This window comes from Pygocentrus nattereri, chromosome 13 (genome assembly GCF_015220715.1).
Source record: "Pygocentrus nattereri isolate fPygNat1 chromosome 13, fPygNat1.pri, whole genome shotgun sequence".
In the NCBI taxonomy this organism is placed as follows: Eukaryota; Metazoa; Chordata; class Actinopteri; order Characiformes; family Serrasalmidae; genus Pygocentrus; species Pygocentrus nattereri.
In genome coordinates this window covers 27,688,304-27,710,977 of record NC_051223.1, presented here as the reverse complement: position 1 = coordinate 27,710,977, position 22,674 = coordinate 27,688,304, and the positions used below count along the sequence as shown (strand labels likewise).

Below are 22,674 nucleotides of genomic sequence, written 5' to 3'. Positions count from 1 at the left end.
ACCAACATCATCACCACCAACTGCAGTGCCCATGCCCAAACACAGAGATAGCAGCCATCTCGCATTTAATTAAAAATACACAATTATTTCATAATGATTTATAGAGCTGTCGTCAAGCGGGGAAGGAGATAGAGGGAAGGAAGAAAACCTCATTTTTTTCCTGTTGTTTTGACAGGTAAGGCAAAGCAAAGTCAATTGTTTTTTTTTCTCCCTCTCCTTGTAATCTGCAAAGGCTCTTGAAGACTTCAACAAAGTGGTGCACCACATCACTACATGACCTGTTATTTGCAGTCATTGAGGTATGGAGAGAGAAAAAAAGCAGTCCATACTCAGAGCTGGGGAGAAAAGATAAGACAAGCTTGTCACAGTGCCCCTGAGCAGATGGCGAGTCAAAAAACATAATTATACAGAAACAGGAGTTAGTGCAGTTAATTAGAGTCAGCGCTCATATCTAATACTGTGTGAAAATGTTAATATGGATGCTGGGTATATTCACTACTCCAGCCTGACTGAATACTCATTTCATTCTCACTCTTATGTTAGCCTCTGACAGATGTGATGTGTTCGCCCAGGGACTTTGAGGAATGGAGCTAAAAGTGAGTATTCGGGACTTTGTGCCCAAGGCCTGCATGAGTGATCACTTTAGCAATAAACACTTTTCTGCCTCTGTTTCAGTGTGAACAACAACAACTCAAAGACTGAAACACCCAAGTAGTAGAAACATGGGTATGGCAGTGCAAATGAGGAATATGTGGTGCAGCTGTACTAGTGCACTATATGTTTGCATGCATCAACTTAGTCCCATGACTCAAATTACATGATATAAAGGTATGTTACATATTACACTATATTTCCAAAAGTATTCACTCACCCATCCAAATAATTGATTACAGGTGTTCCAGCCATTTCCATGGCCACAAAATCAAGCACCTAGACATGCAGACTGCTTCTACAAACATTTTTGAAAGAATGGGTCACTCTCAGGAGCTTAGTGAATTCCAGCATGGTACCGTGATACAATGCCACGTGTGCAAGTCCAGTCATGAAATTTCCTTGCTACTAAACCTTGCGTCAGCAACTCAGCCACGAAGTGGTAGGCCACATAAAATGACAGAGCGGGATCAGTGGATGCTGAGGCTCATAGTGCGCAGAGGTTGCCAACTTTCTGCAGAGTCAATCACTACAGACCTCCAAACTTCATCTGGCCTTGAGATTAGCTCAAAAACAGCATAGAGAGCTTCATGGAATGGGTTTCCTAGACCAAGCAACTGCATCTAAGTCTTATATCATCAAGCGCAATGCAAAGCGTAGAAAGCAGTGTTGTAATGCACCACCACTGGACTCAGCAGTGGAGATGTGTTCTCTGGAGTGACGAATCACGCTTCTCCATCTGGCAATCCAATGGACGAGTCTGCTATTAATGTCTAAATAGCCCAGCCATTAATGTCTAAAAAGCTGGCAGCACAAGTAAGTACACCTCACAGTGAACATGTCCAAATTGTGCCCAATTGTGTTATTGTTCCTCCCTGGTGTCATGTGACTCGTTGGAGTTACAAGGTTCCAGGTGTGAATGGGGAGCAGGGCTGTTAAATTTGGTGTTCTGGGTACAATTTGCTCATACTGGCCACTGGATATTCAACATGGCACCTCATGGCAAAGAACTGTCTGAGGATGTGAGAAATAGAATTGTTGCTCTCCACAAAGATGGCCTAGGCTATAAGAAGTTTGCTAACACCCTGAAATTGAGCTATACCACAGTGGCCAGTGGTTTTCCAGGACAGGTTCCATTCCAAACAGGCCAAGACCAAGATAAACTTGTTTGACTCAGATGGTGTCCAGCATGTGTGGTGGTGCCCTGGTGAGGAGTACCAAGACAACCGTTTCTTTCCTACAATCAAGCATGGTGGTGGTAGCATCGTGGTCTGGAGTTGCTTGAGTGCTGCCGGCACTGGGAAGCTGCAGTTCACTGAGGGAAACATGAATTCCAACATGTACTGTGACATTCTGAAGCAGTGCATGATCCCCTCCCATGGAAGCTGCGACACATAGCAGTTTTACAACTCGATAACGACCTCAAACACACCTCCAAGATGACAACTACCTTAATGAAGGTAAAAGTGATGGACTGGCCAAGTATGTCTCCAGACCTAAACCCAGTTGAACACCTATGGTGCATCCTTAAGTGGAAGGAGGAGGAGCACAAGGTATCTAACATCCACCAGCTTCATGATGTCATCATGGAGGAGTGGAAGAGGATTCCAGTAGCAACCTGTGCAGCTCTTATGAATTCCATACCCAAGAGGGTTAAGGAAGTGCTAGATAACGATGGTTGTCACATAAAATATTGACACATTGAGCACAATTTGGACATGTTCACTGTGAGGTGTACTCACTTGTGTTGCCATCTATTTAGACATTAATGTCTGTGTTATTTTCAGAGGACAATAAATCTGTACTGCTATACAAGCTGTACAGTGACTACTTTAAGTTATATCAAAGTTTCATTTCTATAGTGTTGTCCCATGAAAAGATACAATAAAATGTGAAGAAATGTGAGGGGTGTACTGCAGTCCATCTATTTCTCTGCATATTTTGTTAGCCATTTTGCCTTGTTCTTCAGTGGTAAGGACCCCCATGGTCCCTCACAGAGCTGGTACTATTTGGGTGGTGGATCATTCTCAGCACTGCAGTAACACTGACATGGTGGTGGTGTGTGTTGTGCTGGTATGAGTGGATCAGACACAGCAGTGCTGCTGGAGTTTTTAAACCCTTTGTCCACTTACTGTACACTCTATTGGACAGTCCTACCGTATCAGTCCACCTTGTAGATGTAAAGTCAGAGACGATAGCTCATCTGCTGCTACACAGCTTGTGTTGATCATCCTCTAGTCCTTCATCAGTGCTCACAGAACGCTGTTCAAGTGCACTTATATAGTAAATGGAGCTGATAAAATGGACAATGAGCATAGAAATGTTAACTAGATGTGCATTTCCTGAAGGAACTGCAAGAGTGCTTAAAAAAAGAGCTGCAAGTGTGTGTGTGCTTGTGTTTCTGTGTGTTTCTGTGTAGGTGAACAACACCTCCTTAGGTATGTGTGTGTGTGTGTGTGTGTGTGTGTGTGTGTGTGTGTGTGTGTGTGTGTGTGTGTGTGTGGTGTGTGTGAGACGGAGAGATGTATGTGTTTGGGGGGGGAGGGAGTAATTCAAATTAATTGTCACACACATTATGCAGCTCTTAGTGGAGAAGCCTTCTTTGAGTCCGATTTGCACCCTCTGAACAAACAGTCATAACTCAGTAAATGTTCACTCTATCGCTTAACCAGATAGATGGTGTGATATAAGACACCTTGAGGATTATTCTGGTGTAATGTTGGGTGTATTGAGAAGATGAAATGTCTGAGTTATGACAAGTTAAACACAGAGAAAATCTTGAAATAAGCAGATTCTGATTTTGAGAAATTTACATGGGAGTGAATGGGGCAGTTTTCGGTGCCTAGTGCCAAACAAATGCTCATAACTCTAAAGCTAATTGAGAAAATGATGAGATATTTTGAGGTTTCAGAAAGGACAAGTTTCTCTACCATTTAAAACTGAAATTGAGTTTCTGGGATTTTAAAGCAGATTCCCTGCTTTAAGAAGATGTAAGAGAGATAACAATAAAGTGCTTTTTCAAGCACTCTAATAATGTCATGCCTGATCAGTGTATATATAAACATACACACACACACACACATATATATATATATATATATATATATATATATATATAAATCAATAGATTTTTTATCTGGACTCATATTATAAATAAGCATTAAGGCAGTTTTTTTGCAGAGGACTTCTACTACTCAAAAGGTATTGCCATGAATGCTTAGATCTTACTAGAATGATTTCACAACTGTATTGAGTATTGGAAATATCAGTATGGTGAGTATTGGAAATATCATTTTTCAGGCACATCACTTTTCTGTGAATTTACAAACCAAAGCTGCAAATGATCAATGTGGATTTGGAAGAACACGTTACAGATTTACCCTTAAATGGTCAGGGCCCATGGGCAGACCCAGTGTTTTATTACACTTCTATAACCTGAGAATAGCTCAGCCAGTTTACGTTGACACCCTTAGCATTACTGAATGTGGTGGTTGGTTAGTGTAGTGGTTAACACCTCTGCCTTCTACGCTGTAGACTGGGGTTCAATCCCCCACCAGGGCAAACACCCTACACTATACCAACAAGGGTCCTTGGGCAAGACTCCTAACACCACCTTGGCCTACCTGTGTAAAATGATCAAACTGTAAGTCGCTCTGGACAAGAGCATCAGCAAAATGCTGTAAATGAATAATAAGGCTTAGTATTTAACAAGTCTGGGATTTTAAGGGGTTACAACTAAGACAGGGCCTAAATGACCTAAAGAGTGGTAAACGTACGGTGCTATATAGTCCAAAATATCTGCTTTCTGTTTACAAATCTAGAAATAGGTCAGCAGTTTCTGTATTACTGGGTCAGGAAAAACAACAAATGGAACTGTGAGACATTTAGAAGGGCTATATCTTGAAATGATAAGAATATTTGGTCAAGAATAATGCAGCCTTTTCTATTAGTATAAACATGTATAAGATACACATATAATGCACATATGTTTTAAATGTGCAGTAACAGTAAACAGTGAACAGTAAACCTTGGAAAGACTCTAGAGATGACAGTAAGTCTCTGAACAATGCAAAGCCCTTTGAAATCACTGCACCATAAGTTAAGCTAGTGGGGGACCTCAAATGTAACAGATGGGCTAAACAAACATTATGCAGTAGTATTAAAAAACATGGAATAACAAACCTAGGTCTTCTGGAGGTTTTTGTCCCTTCAGAGGAGAAACAGCTTTCTACACAATGCACCCAGGTGTCCTCGAGGCAGGATGCTGATTATTCCCCTGCTGATTTTTCTCACCACAACACTGCTGTTACTGGGTAGTAAAAATGACCATGATTGTCCAAGCAATAATTGTTCTTTATGCACTACTACATCACTTAATCTTGTATTATGGTGAAATGTATCAAAACATCTTCATAGGCACATTCAGATTTTTCATTTCCTAGAGCTTTCTGTCCTTCATGTGAAACATAATGTGTCTATTTCACAAATGTCTTTTCGCAGAATTCAATTTGACTATTATTACATGCTTATAAATTGTACACGAGGACAAAATGAATTAACAATAAAAGCCATCTGTTTTTTTTTGTTCTAATAAACCTTTTTGTAGAAAGATTTGTATTTTTTTCTCTTTTTTGTATGAGCATGACCTCCATTTATCAAATTCTGCATCTGCTTTTGGACAACACCACTGCTAGATGCCAGCACAGATAACTGTTTACATTTTCTATAGCTGAAATAGGCTGTGTGGGAGATAAGATCACGCGTGCACATATGGCAAATAGAGATGTTCATCTTATTTCTGTATGGTGACAAAAAAGTGCAAGGTAAACTCGACATAAATAGAAAATATAACCAGAATACATATAAAGCAGGGTGACATTTGTAATTTCTTCGTTTCATCAGAAAACATGACAGCAGTTGATATTATAACACTGTAATGAATGTTTAACAGGTACAGCAAAGAGTTCAACGTAGCAGAAGGAATCGGCATATTGGTGGGGGAACCATATCTTTTAGAAATTCTACAACTAAATGAGAGATTTGACATTTTTCAGTGTGAACTGTTACATGATTGAGTCATATGACAACTAGATAAAACTGTGAAACAAAATGCTTCTCAACATGGAAACTAGAACACACTGAATCTGCCATTACTGAATCAGAAGCAATTGTAAAGATAGAGATGAAACAACAAACCTGCAACATACAATCAACTGCCTTTCTAGACTATTTCTGGCTCTGAAAACAGCAGTTTTCTCACCATAGAAGGATGGAAGATGTAGCAAGAAACAAATGAGCAGATACAAACATTAAAATTTTCCTTACATATATGGAATAAAGCCTACACTACAAAAAAAACTTCAGCAGACCTTTATCTTCTAGATACTAAGTAAGAAAATGTTGCCATAAATATTGTGGGACATTTTTAACATGAACCAACTTACTGTGGTCAGCCATGTTATCAAATGGTTTGCAGTAAACATAATTGTTGACTTTTAAGAAAATTTAGCTTAATTTGTTGTTTTTACAATAAAATCTGCTTCATCAAAAACGTATTTGACCAAAACTTCAAGAACAGAATTACCAGAACTTTTACTGGATGAAAATGCTGTGAAAAATTAAAGAGATCAAGATACATGGACATTCATAGAGGGACAAAGCAACTGCATGATAGTCTCACAATAACATGTGCTAGTTCTTAATAATTCATGGCATCAAAATGTTAGAGGCAGTTAATAAAATGATAAACGGCACAGAGCAGACTCCTTCATTTCATTGAGTTGGAAAATGGAGTATTACATCTAATTGGTTGCCGATTCTTCTTGGAAGAAGATCTTCAGTGCCAGTAATATTGCCATTAATATAGGTCTTATTTTCCTCATCAAATCATTGGAAAATGTTTTAGGACAGAGAGCTGAATCATCCTACATCCAAATGAAGTTTGAAAGTCACCATACAACTTTGCACCAAAATTGCCAAAATATGTATAAATTGACATTGACAATTTTCATATAAGATACAAAACATTTGAAAATATCCTTACACAGTGAATTACAGTAAATATATTTCAAATTCCTCTTGGAAATTAACTTTCATTGGTACAACAAAACCATTTCTTCTGTAGTTTAAATTCCTCATACAATTTATTCCTTCAAATCAGTTGGACAGTTTCATCACATGGTGTACTATATTCAACATATGCAAATTCTTCATGTACACAGATTTTCATGAGCACAGCAAAAGGGTCATTACCAATGGTTGTTGGTTTATATTTCTGACAATGCAGCTTTATTTTCTTTTATTCAATTTAAACATGAAAATCTTGCATTTTTGCACAAAAATTGACAATGTCTCCACATCAGCCTTCAACTATTAGCAAAAGTGCCACTACTATGGCTATACGTTTACATTTGTGCAAATACAGCTTTATTTTCCTTCACTGGAAATCACTGGAAAATGTCATATAACAGCTGCCAAAGTATTTTTGATCCAAACTAAACATAAAATATTGCCAAAATGTAAGATCGTATATATAAATACATGTAAATATGTAAGACTGTGTAAGCTCTGCCATTATTGGTGTTTTTGGACTGTTTCAGAATTGACTTAAGTTGCATGGAAAACACTCGAACCACTTTGAAAATATCTCCACAGAGTGAATTACAGTAAATGTATTTCAAATTCTTCTTGAAAAAAGACTTTGGTACGACACAATTGTCACTGCCTATGGTTAACCATTTATATTTCTGGAAACACAAGTTCATTTTCCTTCTAATTATTGAAAAAAATAGTTTTAGAACAGTCTGATGAATCATTGTTCATCCAAATTAAGTTTAAAATCACCTTACAAATTTGCACCACAATTGCCAAAATACATATGTGAAGTCATATCAAAATACATATGTAAACTTCACATGCACTTTTGGATTGTTTTTAAATTGCCTTAATTTTAATCCACTTAAGCCAGTTTGCCACATGATGAATTACAGTAAATACATATTAAATTCATCTTGGAAAAAGACTTTCTTATAAAACAGCTTTGTTTTTCTTTGAGTCATCCTGCAGTGTGCCAACCAGCATAGGGAAAAGCTGATCCCAGATCTGCATCAGCTGCAGCCCTCAAAACAATAACCTCTTCCACAAACTCAACAAACAAACAAACAAATAGAAACACAAATTGTCCACATCACAAAATGTTGTATAGGCATCAAACATTCACCTACTTGTATCTCTTGTTTGTAGCGCAAATGTGCTACACTGGCATAGTTAAAGTACAGTGTGTGAATAAAATATACCAGCTTTTTTTTACATTCATTTTAAAATGACCTGCTTAAATACGACTAATTCTGTAATACTCAAATATTATAATCCTGTCTGACAATAGATGTATGGAAATCCCTAATTATCCTGTATTAGCACAGGGAGAGCAATGAAAAGTAGTGAAGCACTGCAATTTAGTTGGACTGGAAACAGAGGGATGAATTGATGCATTTATGTTGATTGTGAGATGATTCCAGCAGCGTGGGTGAGTTTGGACTGTGTGACTGAAGACGTGATGTAATTGGCATTTGTGTCACAAGTCCATTATACAGCCTTCAGTCCGCTTCTGCAATGGTTCTTGTTAATGTTCTTGATTGTCACAAATTAGGAGGTAAAATAAGCATCCCATGATACCATGAGACAGTATTGTAGTCATTCCAAATAATATGGATCATCTATGTGTTGTATTACATAGATATACTGTCATTGCACATTAAAAATAACGTGTGGCTTTCCTTATTTTGCCCTGAATCAAATAGCGGCTGGCTTGAAAGATATGACAGGGTGGTACTCTCTTTTTATCCCAAATGTGTTGAGCAATAGGGAAATGACTATTATATAAAGCCATCATCTGCCCTGTTAAATATAGATGTCTGTGTTCTGCAGTGCAGATCTTTGCCTATGCCCCTGGAACTGAAACTGCCTTAAGAAACCCTTTTCCTTTTGTCTTTAATGCAGAGCCTTTTCATTTGCAATAGAATTTCATTACTTTTAAAACATTATGCATAGAGCACATCATCCTCTTCCAGCCCAAGCATGTCAAAATTGTGTTGATGGCCATGTTACAGATTGAGGCTAATGACTGAAGGATTGAATTACAAAATAAGATAATTTAGTTGTTATTGGACTGAATATTGGAGACCTGCTGATGTTAATAGATTTTTGGGCATAATCTTTTGTCATCACTTTCCATGCAAGACTGGGAAAACCAATATAGCACATTGGATAAGTGCTATTAAAATTCTGTTCAGTCTGATGCTCAACTACATTTCATTAGCACAATGTAACTGGTGAATTATTGAAAAAAGAAATAGAACAATTAACATTCTTCTGCAGGTTAAGCCCACTTGAGGAACCTCAACCTTGTATTAAAATAAAGAGCACATTAAAATTTCATGGTCCCATGTATAATAAGAAAGTGTGTGTAGTGAGTAATTCCTTTTATCACAGAATGGTAGCCTTCAGGAACAAAGTGGAAATGAGAACCTCTCCATCCTGTTCATTAAAGGCTTACAGTACAAAGAATTTGTTCAGGACTTTTTCATTTATTTGACACTTTTGTGATGACAGACTAGACTTTTAGACTATTTTTACCTTTCCTTTTATTTTTACCTTAAAGGTGCCCAGGATGAAGTTCAAATGATGTTCATTTGAGGTTTCATTTCATTTCATGTCATTTTAAACACTTTACAGGCAGTAATGAGTACTAACAGTCATCATTCAGTGAATTTGATCTATGGGAAAGTAGAGTTTAGTGTGAAAATGCGTTTATTGTTTTTGTTTGTTTAATCTTCCCCTATCGAGCTTGTTTCTACCCAGCCATGCCTTAGATAGATACGTAAAGGTTTGCTAGGGGATGCTTGTAGTTGCCAATGCTCAGCAGAACAAAACACAATACCTACTTTTTTATTCTGGTATTCTGTTCATGAATTTTGAACTCTTAATTCAGTGCATTCAGGACCCAATGCAGTAAGCCTTTTGTACCATTTGCAGGCACAAATTGGACGCATTTTACACACGTCCTGTACAAAACCGGAGCAGTCTGAATGTGCAACTTAAGGGCCATGTACATGGCAAAATGAGTTCCTCTCCATCATACACATGGGTGGTAATATTGCACTTGCAGCTCATCATCTATTCCACTTAATTTTCAAAAGCTTGAACAACTTGTGGCTAATTTTACATCCATTTTTCTTTGCCTTTTTAAGATTTTGCATTAAGGTTTCAAAAGAGGTGTTGCTGAGTGACTTTCTTTAGCAATGGGAGAAGACAGCTGCCATTAAATGGAGGAATTTTTATCATTAGAATAACATTCTTTAAACTCTTGAGATCAGATATACGAAGACATGGCACAAAATAAGTATCATACATGCGGTGCGTATCATTGGTTCGCAAACTCTATCTTTTAGTAACTGTAGATTTACACCCTAGTAGAATGTTTTGGTTGGAAAGAACCACCATTTATTTATCACTGACCCTTCGTTTTCTAATTTGCCTGGACCTTGGAGACAACACCATTATTACACTGCCTCTTTAAACCCTGCACCTCCAAAGCAAGCAATTAGTGGACGGGGATATGCACAGTTGAGTGATAAGTTGCAGTTGCTGTGTCCAAAATGACACACTACCATGCTACACATGCTCAACCAATACCTTGTTGACTTCCAGCTTCAAGTATGGCTCAGCTCAACAAGCATCAAGACTCTTCTCTGTCCTGACACCCAGGTGATACCCTTTTTTTCTCCAAATTCCGACTGAGGACCTATCTCTTTGTAAAGCATTTAAATAAACTTATGGAAATGCATTGTATTGTGCTGTATATGCTATGTCTTAATTTTGCATTTGTGTGCTTCTTTCTAGATATTGGCACTGGCTCTTGTATCTGGCAGTGTCTTAGCTCAAGGATAGTTTGAAACATATTTGTTCTAGCTAGGATACATTCTCTGAGTGAACAGCAAAGGACTGTCTCTCTGGACAAGAGTCCTTGCTAAAGGCTGTAACTGTAAATGTAAAATACATCAATAAATTCATTGCTATTGGTGGTGCACTGTTTTGACATGCTATTTAGTGTGGCACTGTACAGTTTGGGATGCAGCCTTAGTAAATCCTACATTTGGACACATTGTGGGTTCATACTGCAGTTCAATCAGAGCATATTTTGCACACTTGTATGTAAATCTGTCCCTGAATGTAGTATAAGATAGCAAAGAAAAGTGTTTTCACCAAACAAACGTTTTAAATTTTAGGTGTCTTTCAGATTGGTATTTCTGTGGGGTTGGGGTGGGGTCATGCTGTAAGTTCTTATTAAAGCCATGTCCTAAAAGCCATGCATAATTAATTTGGTCACTGGGTACACAAACTTATTTCAACATAGAAATTAGCTTGAATTGTTCATCTGATATGTATTGACAACTAGGGGTCTGCTTTCAGTCGATATGTTCAAAACGGGGTTTCCACTCGCAGACAATTACTTTTCAATTTCAAAAGGTATAGGATGGTTTGACTTGTACTAAATCCATCTGCATTTCAAGAGGAATTCTTTGTTCAGTATTGATTTTAAAACTACTACATCATCATTAGTGTCTGAACTTTAACCCCAATTACATATTGTGCTATCATTCAACTCATAATTCCACCAATTAAACAAAACCACTGGAAGATACTGTTGATTATCCTTTATTGGGAATTTGAAGCAAGTTCTCCCAAAAGGCCATCTTCAGACCCTCATTACCCACCCACCTGCACCTCCATCCCTCCCTCAGTAAAGTGTGCAGAAATGAGGCCTGACAAACAGTCTAGGGCTGGTGTGAATAATTTATGAACTAATAAATCGCCAAGCATGTCTCCCTAAAGAGGTAGTTATTTTACGATTGTTCCCCTGCCACCTCCTGTGCAGAAAATGAAAGAGCCGCTTCAACCTGCAGGTCCACCGTCGTGACCACGTGTCCACACCAGCCACCTCTCTGAGGGAGCCCGGTTGTTGTTGTTCAGCCATGCATGGGGTCTGTGTGATGTTCATTATTGTTCAGGATCAATGGCCTCCTCCAGTATGAAGACACAGTATGAGCGGTGCTCATGAGACAACCTGAAAAGACTTTTGGTCCAAAATATTTTGCTCTCTTTGACCCAGCACACATGATTTTATACATAAATGTACAGGTGATGCTTCTCTTAAAATAAGACATGCAAAGTGGCTTGACCAACAGTGCTACAAAAACAAATCATATTTATCTGAAACATAAACCACTCCGAATGTCAGTGCTCTGTGGTTGTTTTGGTGTACTCTATTTGGTGTACTCTATTTGGTGTACTAAAAATTCTATTTAAAAAGGTTCTATTTAAAAAAAAATATAAAAATGGTTAATATTTTATTTTATAACTATTTTGTTGGAAATAAAGATGTTAAAATCCTGAAATAGCCAATGGAAAATTGTCCAATCAGGATTTATTTGCTGTGGTATCTAAGTAGATAGCTCATTGGTTACTCCTTCAGAAACTGGCTTGCAGGCCTTAAGCATTCAAGTAACTAGCAACTTGGAATTGGAATCAGCCAATCATGTTTTGATTTCTAATGAGAGGGGCCATTCTTGTGGGTAAGAAAACAACACCCTAGATCTTTTGGATAGCTGATATATGTCACTGAATGTAAACACAAGCAGTAGGTTTCTGTCAGCTAGTAGAAATAAAAAAGAGCATTGACCAATCTATGCCAGGGTGCTTTTCTGAAAATACCACAGGAAAACAACAACATACAAGGTAAAAAAAATATGTAAATGTCTATTACAAGCTTCAAATAAATTGTGCAGTGTCAAGCTTAAAATGTACACATTTAACCTACAACAGGCAAAAAACCTAGAACTGCACCAGCTAGCTTGGCACTAATGTACTAATAGAAAGCATATAATAGTGCTAGTAGAAATAAGCATTATCACAAAGGTGTTTTTTCTCATTATTTGAGCAAGTTTTGACATTAACTGCCCAAACTGAAAGCCCGGGTCTTCTGGTCATGGTAGGCCACTGGCTCTTAAAGAAATGTGTTAAGGAATAAAGAACAAATACCTTCAAGTATTAATTAATATTTTATTTATTCATTTGATTTTTCAAAACTATTTTTTTTTCATAATAAATCTTCACTTTGAGGTCATCAAAGAATTTTCACAATAAAAACAAAAGAATCATAGAAAAATTGTACACAAATAAAAAACACAAAAACAAAAATCAAACGTTTTATTCTGAAGGTTATGTATTTTATACCTCTTGTACATTCAGTGTAGTACAAGAGAGCAAAGAGGAGTGTATTCACAAACAATACGTTTTCAATTTTAGGTGTCTTTGAGATTGGCATCTTTCAGCTGTGAGGTTCCAATACACATATTTTAAGATCCAGTTCATTGTCATTTTTTCTTTTCTTTTTTTCTGTTTGATGGTGTCATCTCTTATTAGAGCCACGTCCTAATGACCATGCATAATTTGTCTGGTCACTGAGAAGAGCAAAGGGATATTGCTTCAACAATTCACCAACAATTCATATAATTTCACTTCCCATTTGGTGGTTTGCTTTCCCAAACCTAAACTTGTGCTCTAGTATTTGTATGTTGACACGTAAGGAAGAATCGCTAAAACAAAATACAATGGCAGAAATAAAATGTTGACATTGAAGATGCACATAAAGGAGGAAAATTAAAAATACGGGAACCCAAATGTTTATAGCTAATGGCAGAAACGGTTCTATCGCTATAGCAACACATTAACATTTATTTTTTCTGTTTTTAATTGTTTTCCCGTTTTGTTTTTACTAGAAAATGTTTTGAAGAGCAGGTATACTGTAGTTGGCATCATCTATATAACAGGCTATAAAACACCACTTCAGCCACAGTCCAGAGAGCACACATAGATAGTCTTTGCACCGTATATAAACATATGTAATAAGATACGTCACGTGCATGGAGTTTTTCTCAAACTATCCCAAACGGCCCCAGTATGCTTTATCATTCTTAATCATCAGCATCGTCACTGTTGTCGTTATCATGACAAACATACAAACAAAAGAAAACAACCGTAGATTTTACACTTGGATTGATAATAAGGCCTCCATAGTCCTCTTTGACACCAAGGCATTGGTCCTCCATATTGACTTAAGTCTGGATCCTTATGGTCTTCACCTTGTATCTGTCTCCAACTGGCCAACACTGCCAATAGAAAAGGGGGTGAGGGGCGAATACTTTGGCTGATTTAACAATCATATAGTAGGTAGCTTCTCATAGTGATAAGTCTCTTGTTCCTTTTCATCTTTTAGTGAATGTCTTTTTAATTTTCCAGATGTTCATGGGTTTTCTGGATGAAGAGGACGTCCAGCAACACGTACACAGGCAACATAATATGAAACACAATAAAACCTCAGTTCTGAGCAGTGGCCTTGTCTTTGAGTGCTTGACCCTAACGTATGGGGTTGTATTAGCTTGTCCCTTTTTCCGAAGGATCGTCTTTGAAGGTTCCCTCCGTTCTGCGAGTTTAACACACTCTTTGCTCCCAATTTCCTTTGTACACACTTTCGGCGTTTGTATAGTTCTTGTGTGCTTGAGTATAAAGTATATTTTCTTATTGTTAGTAACAGTGTATCTTGTCTCAGTTAAAACTAAGACTGTGATGTTGTTTTTTTCTCTTAATTACTATACATAGGTTGGCATCTCCTCCCCCTTGCCCGTAAGTTTCTGAACACAGGGAGGGAGAATGTCTGTGGGATCAGACATAGTACTCTTTGTCCTTGTTCTTTTTATTCTTGCTGGAGATCTTGGCCACGCCGATTGGCTTCTCTTTGACAGCAGCTCCATTGGGCTGTGTGGCCGAGTTACTGATGTAGTTACGGCTCTCGTCCACGTGGTACGAGCCCTCGTCGCGGTTACGGTATTTGTACATGGCATAAAGGAGGATGAGGATGCAGAGAGCGGCAGCTGCTACGATGCCCACCACCATTCCTGTGGTGCTGCTGGACTCCCGGATCACCTCTGGGCTTGGGTAGCCCTTCGCCTCGGGCAGGGGAGGGTGTGCTGTAGAGACAGAGACAAAGAGAGAGTAAGAGAGAGAGAGAGAGAGAGATACTGTTCATTAAAGCCATCAGCCTATCTGCATTCCAGCCAAGCAACCTCCAAACTATGACTGTATCCTTTCTTGTTGATTAGCTTACCATAATTCCCAGATTGCTAATGAGTAATCAGGTTAAATATTTACAGTAGATGCTCTTGTGCTTGCAATCAAGGCCTCATTACAACCTTTATGTAATTAAAATAATTAAAGTTAAAGTTAATTAATTAATTAAATTTTAGTACCGAACTTAAAACCTTTAACTGGATGTTTCTTTGGAGCACTATTTTGGGAAAGGAGATATGTGAGTGTGAAGAACCTTTTTAAAAAAAGTTTAAAGAATCTCCATATAATGTAAATGTTCTAGGAAGAAACCATAAATTGGTATAAAAACTGATGTAAAGGTTCTTAAAATCCTTTAAAGGTTCCTCACACTCATGTCTCTTTGGGGAACCAAAAGTGGTTCTTCTATGGCAGTGGTCTTTAATTAAAATTCAATAAGGTCCAGTCAAATTTTCTCAAGCAAAGGCCCTGAATATATCGTAATGTCTAACTTACACCATGACTCAGTGCCATATACTGTAAACTGATGTAGGCTAGTAGTTATATCATCATCTTATATAGTCAACTGAATGTCGAATCAAATAAACTACAATTTGGTCATATTACAACAACATTTAGCGTCAGTTTTCTCTTTTTAGAACACGCCATGCAAAATAATCGGACCCACTTTCTTCTCCTACTGCTGTTTCTCACACCTCTCCTGTGTGAGTCTCAAGGCTCAACGTAATGCACAGATCTGATTGGCTGAGTAGCGTCACGTGTGATTTTTACAACACATGCGATTGGTCTGTGCGTCTCCCCGGCCGCTAAAGTGGTACCGTAAATGCTAGAAATGGTACTCATATTAAAATAGGACCACACTGAATAATGTTCCATAGTTTATCAGTTACAGGTCCAGGTCCGCACAGGACAGCGTCTGGGTCCGGACTCGGACCACGGTCTGCCTATTAGTGACCTCTGTTCTATGGCTTCAATCAAACAATCATTTGTGGCACCTTTAAGTCTGTCTTCTGTAGTTGCTGTCACACATTAACTTTGTATCTCCATTTCTACCATTTTTCATGCTTTTTTGCATATGGTTCTTTAGGGGATCTGGTCAAATTACAGACTTTGTTGCTTTTCTAAGTGAATATTGAACAAACTTAAATATGCATTTTTTCTGCAAATAGTTAGTATTACTATTTATTTGCTGAGCTTAATAGAATGGGAAAAAATAAAACATAAAATGTAAATAATGCCAATATGTTTGCACAGGCCATATTTAGTGTTTTACCCTAAATGTTAAATTCAGCAAAGAATCAGTAAATTAGAGAATACATATACACACACACACACACACACACACACACACATACATATGTGTGTGTGTGTGTTTGTGTGTGTGTGTGTATTCTCTAATTTACTGATTCTTTGCTGAATTTAACATTTAGGGGAAAAAAATAGTAAAACACTAAATATGGCCTGTGAAATTTACATTTTATGTTTATATATATATATATACACATACACACACATATACACACACACACACACACATATATATATATATATATATATATATATATAGTTTGTTTGTTTGTTTGTTTGTTTGTTTCCTGTACATAGCACACAGTGTATGACATGATCCAGTGCACAAAAAATGTGTTGCAAATTCAAACATAAATTCAAAGGACACTTTCATCACTTTGATTACACCTGAGCGATATCTTACAAAAGTGCTGCAAACACAGAAAACACATGGAACTTCAGAAACACTGCAAAGCCCATCACAACACAGCAGAAATGAGCCACAATACAATAGAAATGTTTCTGGAATACTCTCAAAGGAGACAGAATATCTGTGAAGGAAAATCACTGGGAAAAGTTATTAGCAGCACTTAGACTCACATTACAGTATGCCTATGATGACTTTGGCTAGCCTGATATGTCATAGCTGCACTGCAGTAGTTATCAGTTATATCTAGTATTGCTATTTAACATTTTACACTCTACAACTAATTCCCATCACAATACTGTGATATTAGATCTGTTTTAACTTAGTTTTGCCTGGTAATGTTTATGCTGCATAAAATTGAAAAGTCTGAATTGCTCCATCCTCTTTGAAACATTTTTATTGTATTGTGACTGACTTGGCAGCATTTCTGAAGTTGCATGTGTTTTCTGTATTTGCAATATGTTTGTGAAATGCAGTGCTGGTGTTGTCATTTGGATGAAAGTGTTTTAGAGTGTTGTTTTATAATTTTTCAGGGTACTCATAAAATGCAGTGCAAAAAGGTGTCTTTTCTGCATATGCAGCTTGTTTTTTTTTTTTTTACAAGACGTTGTCATGTTGACCACCATATTAATAAGTTAACTTATTTTCACTTAGAAAATGGAGATGCTAAAATCTTTGCATAAGACTTCATATATTTCTTAGAACCTACAGAAACTGCTGAACAGACTGAAAAACAGGTAAACAAAAGGAGGCTGGAAATAAAGAAAATCAATATCCCCTCAGGAAATGGATTTGACTGCTTGGTGCAGTTTGACCTTAGATTGATAACTCTGTGTGTAACTGCATTGTAGTACGTATCAGCTCAGGAAATCCATGATAACAAAAGCGACCCATCACATCTGTAATACTAAATGCATCTACCAGGCACTGGCCCCTGGGGTTCTTTCTGCCTATATTCTGCAGCCTTAATACAATCTAGTCATCATATTGAATGTAGCCGGCCATAAAGTGCATCGTTTTATTGGCTGATATACTAACACAGAGTGATCAAATTGGATATGCCACATATTTTTATTTGCCGTGACCAGTGAGTGAACTTCATTTTCGAGCTGTTTATTTCCGAGTTGAGAGATAGTTATCTGTTTGCTGATTTATGCTGCTTTAAGTTTCAGTGAGAGGGGTTAGTAATTCAGCTTCTGCGTGGCCGCAGGCAGGACATAAAACCCTGGGTGAAATGACACCTGAAACAAGCAATTTAAAGCCCTTTCACTGATACCGAGTCAACTGTAGCCTGCAGGTGCGGAAAATGAGATGATGATGAATACTGCTAAAGAACAGAGCAGGCTTTCAGCCCACACATTGTTTAATAGAGTAATCACATCACCATGTAGAAAAACGACACTCAGTACCTGCCAACATTATTATTCAGTTTTAATCATTATGGCACTATAATAGTCTCTTTTTGGTTTAATTCATATTATCATGTACTCTAGTCTGCAGTATTGTTTTAAGATTGGCCATTCTCCAAAAATTAATGATTAAAATCTTGAAATGCCTATTGCCTTAGGAGGAGATTTTCATTATTTCACAGGCATGCTTACAAAGCCTGTGTAAATAGGTCCATTGCATGGGTCACTTGCGGCCTGCATTGAGCACGCTACGGAAAGCTGGTCTCAGTTAACCTTTGTTTTTTAATTCCTTGTCGAAAGCAGTTTGTGCAGTAGAGTGTATAAGCATGTGGCCATGCCGCTGGGAGATATAGGAAAAGGTGCTCATACCACGCAGCCATGCTCACTGGCCTTTTCCACATCTCTGTTCTCCACATCAAACCTCATCAACTTCCACCCACACCACACACTCATATATAAACCTCATATCTCCAAAATGGAAACTTTATAGGAGAAGGGGGAAAAAAGTTCAGCATAGAAAAATGGCATTTTTACATAATTTATGTTAATGTAATGCAATTTAATTCTAAGTAATTTTGGACAGTTTCTATTGTTTCATACATTATGAAATTTTAGTAAAGGAGAGCTGGTGTTTCAAATCATTAAAATAGTAATAATAAAGGGGGTTTTAGTCTGACAGTGACAATATATACCAGTACAGACAGGTGGTTTGATCACAGACAGATTTGATCACTATATTTCAAATATGAGGCATTCTGGATGTTCATGTAAGTCAGGTGTCCAGTGTCCAGCACAGTTTGGTGATTTACTTACTCAAACACTTATGTTAATTATCAGGTTTAGTGGGTGTGTTTAAATACAGAAGCCTCCCAACTATGCTGGACACCAGCCCTCCAGGACTTGAATTAAAGGCCAGAATATTCTGTAATGACTCTCACTAGGATGAAGCGATCTGAACGCACCAATTTGCAATGAGCTCCTCAGTATATGGAGCTTCGAACAAGCTGGTATATTCCTGTGTTGGAACGACGAAGTAAGCGCCAGACAGCCATCACAATGTTTAACCTCCATTTGCAAGTTCCGCACTCCTTCATGTGTCTGGCAGAAAATGGAGATAACTTCCAGCATCGCATGTAATGCAATCGATTACACATACATCAAGGTATGTAGTACATTTTTTGGTTCAGTTTGCTTCAACCTAACGGTAGTTACAACAGAATATTCAGGGCCTCTTTCAAGTAAATTTCCCTCTGTGTGTGTGTGTGTGTGTGTATGTGTGTGTGTGTGTGTGTTTGTGTGTGTGTATATATATATATATATACATGCATACACATGATTGTACTATTAACTCAATTTTGAACAAAACTGGAAAAAAATAACTAACATGTGGTGAACAGTTAATCAAAAATGAATATTAATAAAAAAATATATATAAACAAACAAACAGCACTGTGACTAACAGGCACAATGTAATTGGCATAAAAGATGTCAGAGAATCCTATACTATAAAACACACTTGGCACTACCTTTTAATAAATGGTTATTGCATTGTCCTCTGAAAGTCCCCTGAGGGACACACTAATCACTGTCTGCTGTATAAAATGTGGTTTGACTTTGTGGTTTGTCTTCACTGAAACTGTACACAGGCCAAGCGTGTTAAACACTTTTAAATGGCAGATTTTGCAAAAGCAGTTATTTCTTTCTGAAAGTATTCTTTATTTTTTTTGTTGAACATTGTGTCTCCTGCTCCTAACCAGGCTATACTAAGACCATTTATCAGCAAAAACACTGACTGATTCATGAGTCAAACATACTTTGAGTGCATTTAAGTCAAATGTTAAATCATTTGATTACTTTGACAAAAACAGTTTAGAATAAAATGACTGATGATTAAGCACTGTAGACAAAGCAGCTTAAAAAAAGCATGAAAAAACATGAGCTGGAGTAAAATAAAGGCACATGGACAGCAATAATAAAAAAAGAAAGATGACTAACCTAACCCACCTGAGGTTGGGTCACATGGGTCGATGTCCTCATCATCACTGGGGCATTCAGCTGAGGCTACCAAGAGATCATCCTGGAACAGAGAAAGAAAGAAAGAACGAAAGAAAGAAAGAAAAGATTGGATTACTGGAAATGTACAATTTCACTATTAAACATTTGTAAGACTGCTGTATCACCAGAGGCCTCCTGCTGTGTGAGAGAGAGAGACATATACAGAGAGAATGAGAGAGAATGAGAGTTAGACAACATTTGCTGTTTAGGAAGAATCCAGACGATGGGCAGAAGAGAGAAACAGAGAGTCAGATATGTTCTGTATTTGGCCTGTGCACTGACAGCACTTGCAGGTCCACAGACATCAGCCTCAGAGCTGAGAACACAATTCAACAGTGAATACCACAGTATAGGTACAGCTTGTGCTCTTTTTCCTGGCATTGACAACATCTCCTCTGGCTAATGCTAATTTCACTAGAGGTATTGATCCACTTTATAGCAAAATCTGAAAAGAAGACAGGCACAATAAAGGCTGCCCAAAATCTGAACAGGAGTACAAACAAAAATACACATACTGAAGAAACACAATCTTCTGCCTGACTGAAGCACATGCAAAGAACATTAAATCCCCTCATCTGTCCCCAAACAAGTATCATCAGAAGAGGCTTTTTAATCTGGAACTCAACCATGTACAACAAATCCTCAGAGATATTCTCTCTCTCTCTCTCTTACAAAACATCCCTGCTAACAAAAATTACTAACAAATGGTGACCAAAAAAACAAACAAACATAAAAACACAACGAGAAAAAGCTTGCCTCTGTTCCAGTAATAGTTCCAAAAGGGAAGAAAGCCATGCTGAGATTCTTCACTGCCTGAACCTAAAGAACGGAATCCAACCATGGATTAGGAAAAAAAATCAACTTTGATGATCTCTTCTCATTGGAGCACTCGATCCTCTGCGTGTAAAGAATGCCAGCTCTATGTTCTTCTCAGCTCTCCGTCGAGAATCTGACGATGTGAAGTGGTGGCATCCATTCTGCACCAGTGTTCACACTTCTCAGCCTCTGATTAGCTGTGTGTGTATTTGAACGCCAGTTGGTGGGTGCGTGCGTGTGTGTGTGGCGTGTCGTCAGAAAGGCAGGGCTGGCTGTGTGTGAGTGTTTCAGCGGGCGAAAAGAGACATCGATTTGCCTCTACGTGCTCACGCACACAGACACACACTGCCCACGGGCATCAGGGCAGTGCCCACGCTCTATCAGGACGTTTCACCACCATTGCTGACTGACTTCCTCCACACACAAACAACAGGCATAGAATGAGAGGGAGAAAGAGAGAGAGCGCGAGAAAGAGAGAGAGAGAGAGAGAGAGAGAGAGAGAGAGAGAGAGAGAGAGAGAGCAGGAAGGTGGGAGTGGGAGGGCTCCCTACACAGTCGAGTCAGTGCGGCTGTCATAAACACAAGGCTGGCATTCCTCACGGCAATATCTTTTGGACTCCCAACTCAAACGCCCTGCAAGTAGGTCAGCATGGGTGAATAATTTAGGTCCCTGGTGCCAGAGAGAGCACCAGGGTGGGGAGAGAGAGAGAGAGAGAGAGAGAGAGAGAGAGAGAGAGAGAGAGAGAGAGAGGCCAAAGCTGCACCACAGAGCAAAAGCTGTAGGCCAACTGGACCAGTTTAACTGTCTGGCCTCCTGAGAGATAGAGAGACAGAGAGAGAGAGAGAGAGAGAGAGAGAGAGAGAGAGAGAGAGGGAGAGGGAGAAATGATAATAGATAAAAGGAAAGACAAAAAGATAGGCAGAGAGAGAAAAGGACAAGACAGAGCGAGAGAGATATAGATAGGTAGGTAGACAGAAAGGAAGAGAGAGAAAGAGGAGGAAGTAAGCATGAATAAGAGAAAAGGAAAGGGAGATAGAGAGACAGCAACAAAAGAAAAAACAAAAGAGAGACAGCTAAATACAGAGAGAACAAGACAGAGGAAGAAGGACAGAAACAGAGATGTATGTATATACTTAGTGAAAGAGAAGAAAAGGAAGATGGAAGACTGAGAGATCCTGGGGCCACTCAATAAAGTCAGTCAACTTTCATTTGGATTCTCTGCACACATACTACAGACTCTCTCTCTGTCTGTCTCTCTCTCACTCTCTCACTCTCTCTCTCTCTCTCTCTCTCTCTCTCTCTCTCTCTATCTCTCAGAGTAGAGTGTTGAGAACTCAAATCAAAGTCCTGAGATGTGGTGTTACACAAGCAGTGAGCATGAGGCTGTTCTCCGCATCCATAAAAGTCAGATATGACTAAGACGACGCTCTCTCAGCCTCCATCTGCCGCAGCTCTCCACTCTCCTCTGCCTACTCAACAGCTGTGCTGAGATGGACATGGGGACAGGGAGGCAGAAAATAGGTTAAAGAAGGAGGCAGAGAAAAGAGTTTACTCTGAGTAACTACAGTGGAGAACAGTACCACTGGGTGACAGAGAATCATCTGTGGAGGAACCATTGCCTCTCTCTCTCTCTCTCTCTTTCTCTCTCTGTTTCACTTGTTCTTAATTACTGTGTTGCCAGCAGGCGTGATAAGGGGCCTGACATGCTGCCAAATGAGTGGGAAAACAGGCCATAAAGGAGAGAGTAAGAGACGGAAAGAGAGCTGGAGAGAGAGACTGAATATAAAAAATGGCAAATGCTCAGCTCACCTATGAACACACTAGAGGAACCAGCTGTGCGCTAA

At 38.4% G+C, this 22,674-nt stretch overlaps 1 protein-coding gene across 21 annotated transcripts in view; it reads right to left on the bottom strand.

Annotated features, from left to right (window-relative positions):
• Positions 1-12,903: 12,903 nt before the first annotated feature.
• Positions 12,904-22,674, bottom strand: part of nrxn1a (neurexin 1a) — a 186,041-nt gene continuing 176,270 nt past the window's right edge. For 16 of the 21 annotated variants that reach the window (XM_037544115.1, XM_037544104.1, XM_037544114.1 and 13 more), the window contains 2 exons: positions 19,954-20,035; positions 12,904-14,738 (listed from right to left, as the gene is read on the bottom strand). In XM_037544115.1, coding sequence (XP_037400012.1) covers positions 14,434-14,738; positions 19,954-20,035 — 387 coding nt within the window. In that variant the 3' untranslated portion in view covers positions 12,904-14,433. The remainder of the gene's footprint in view (positions 14,739-19,953; positions 20,036-22,674) is intronic. The other 5 variants (XM_037544106.1, XM_037544122.1, XM_037544121.1 and 2 more) reach the window with 1 other exon arrangement.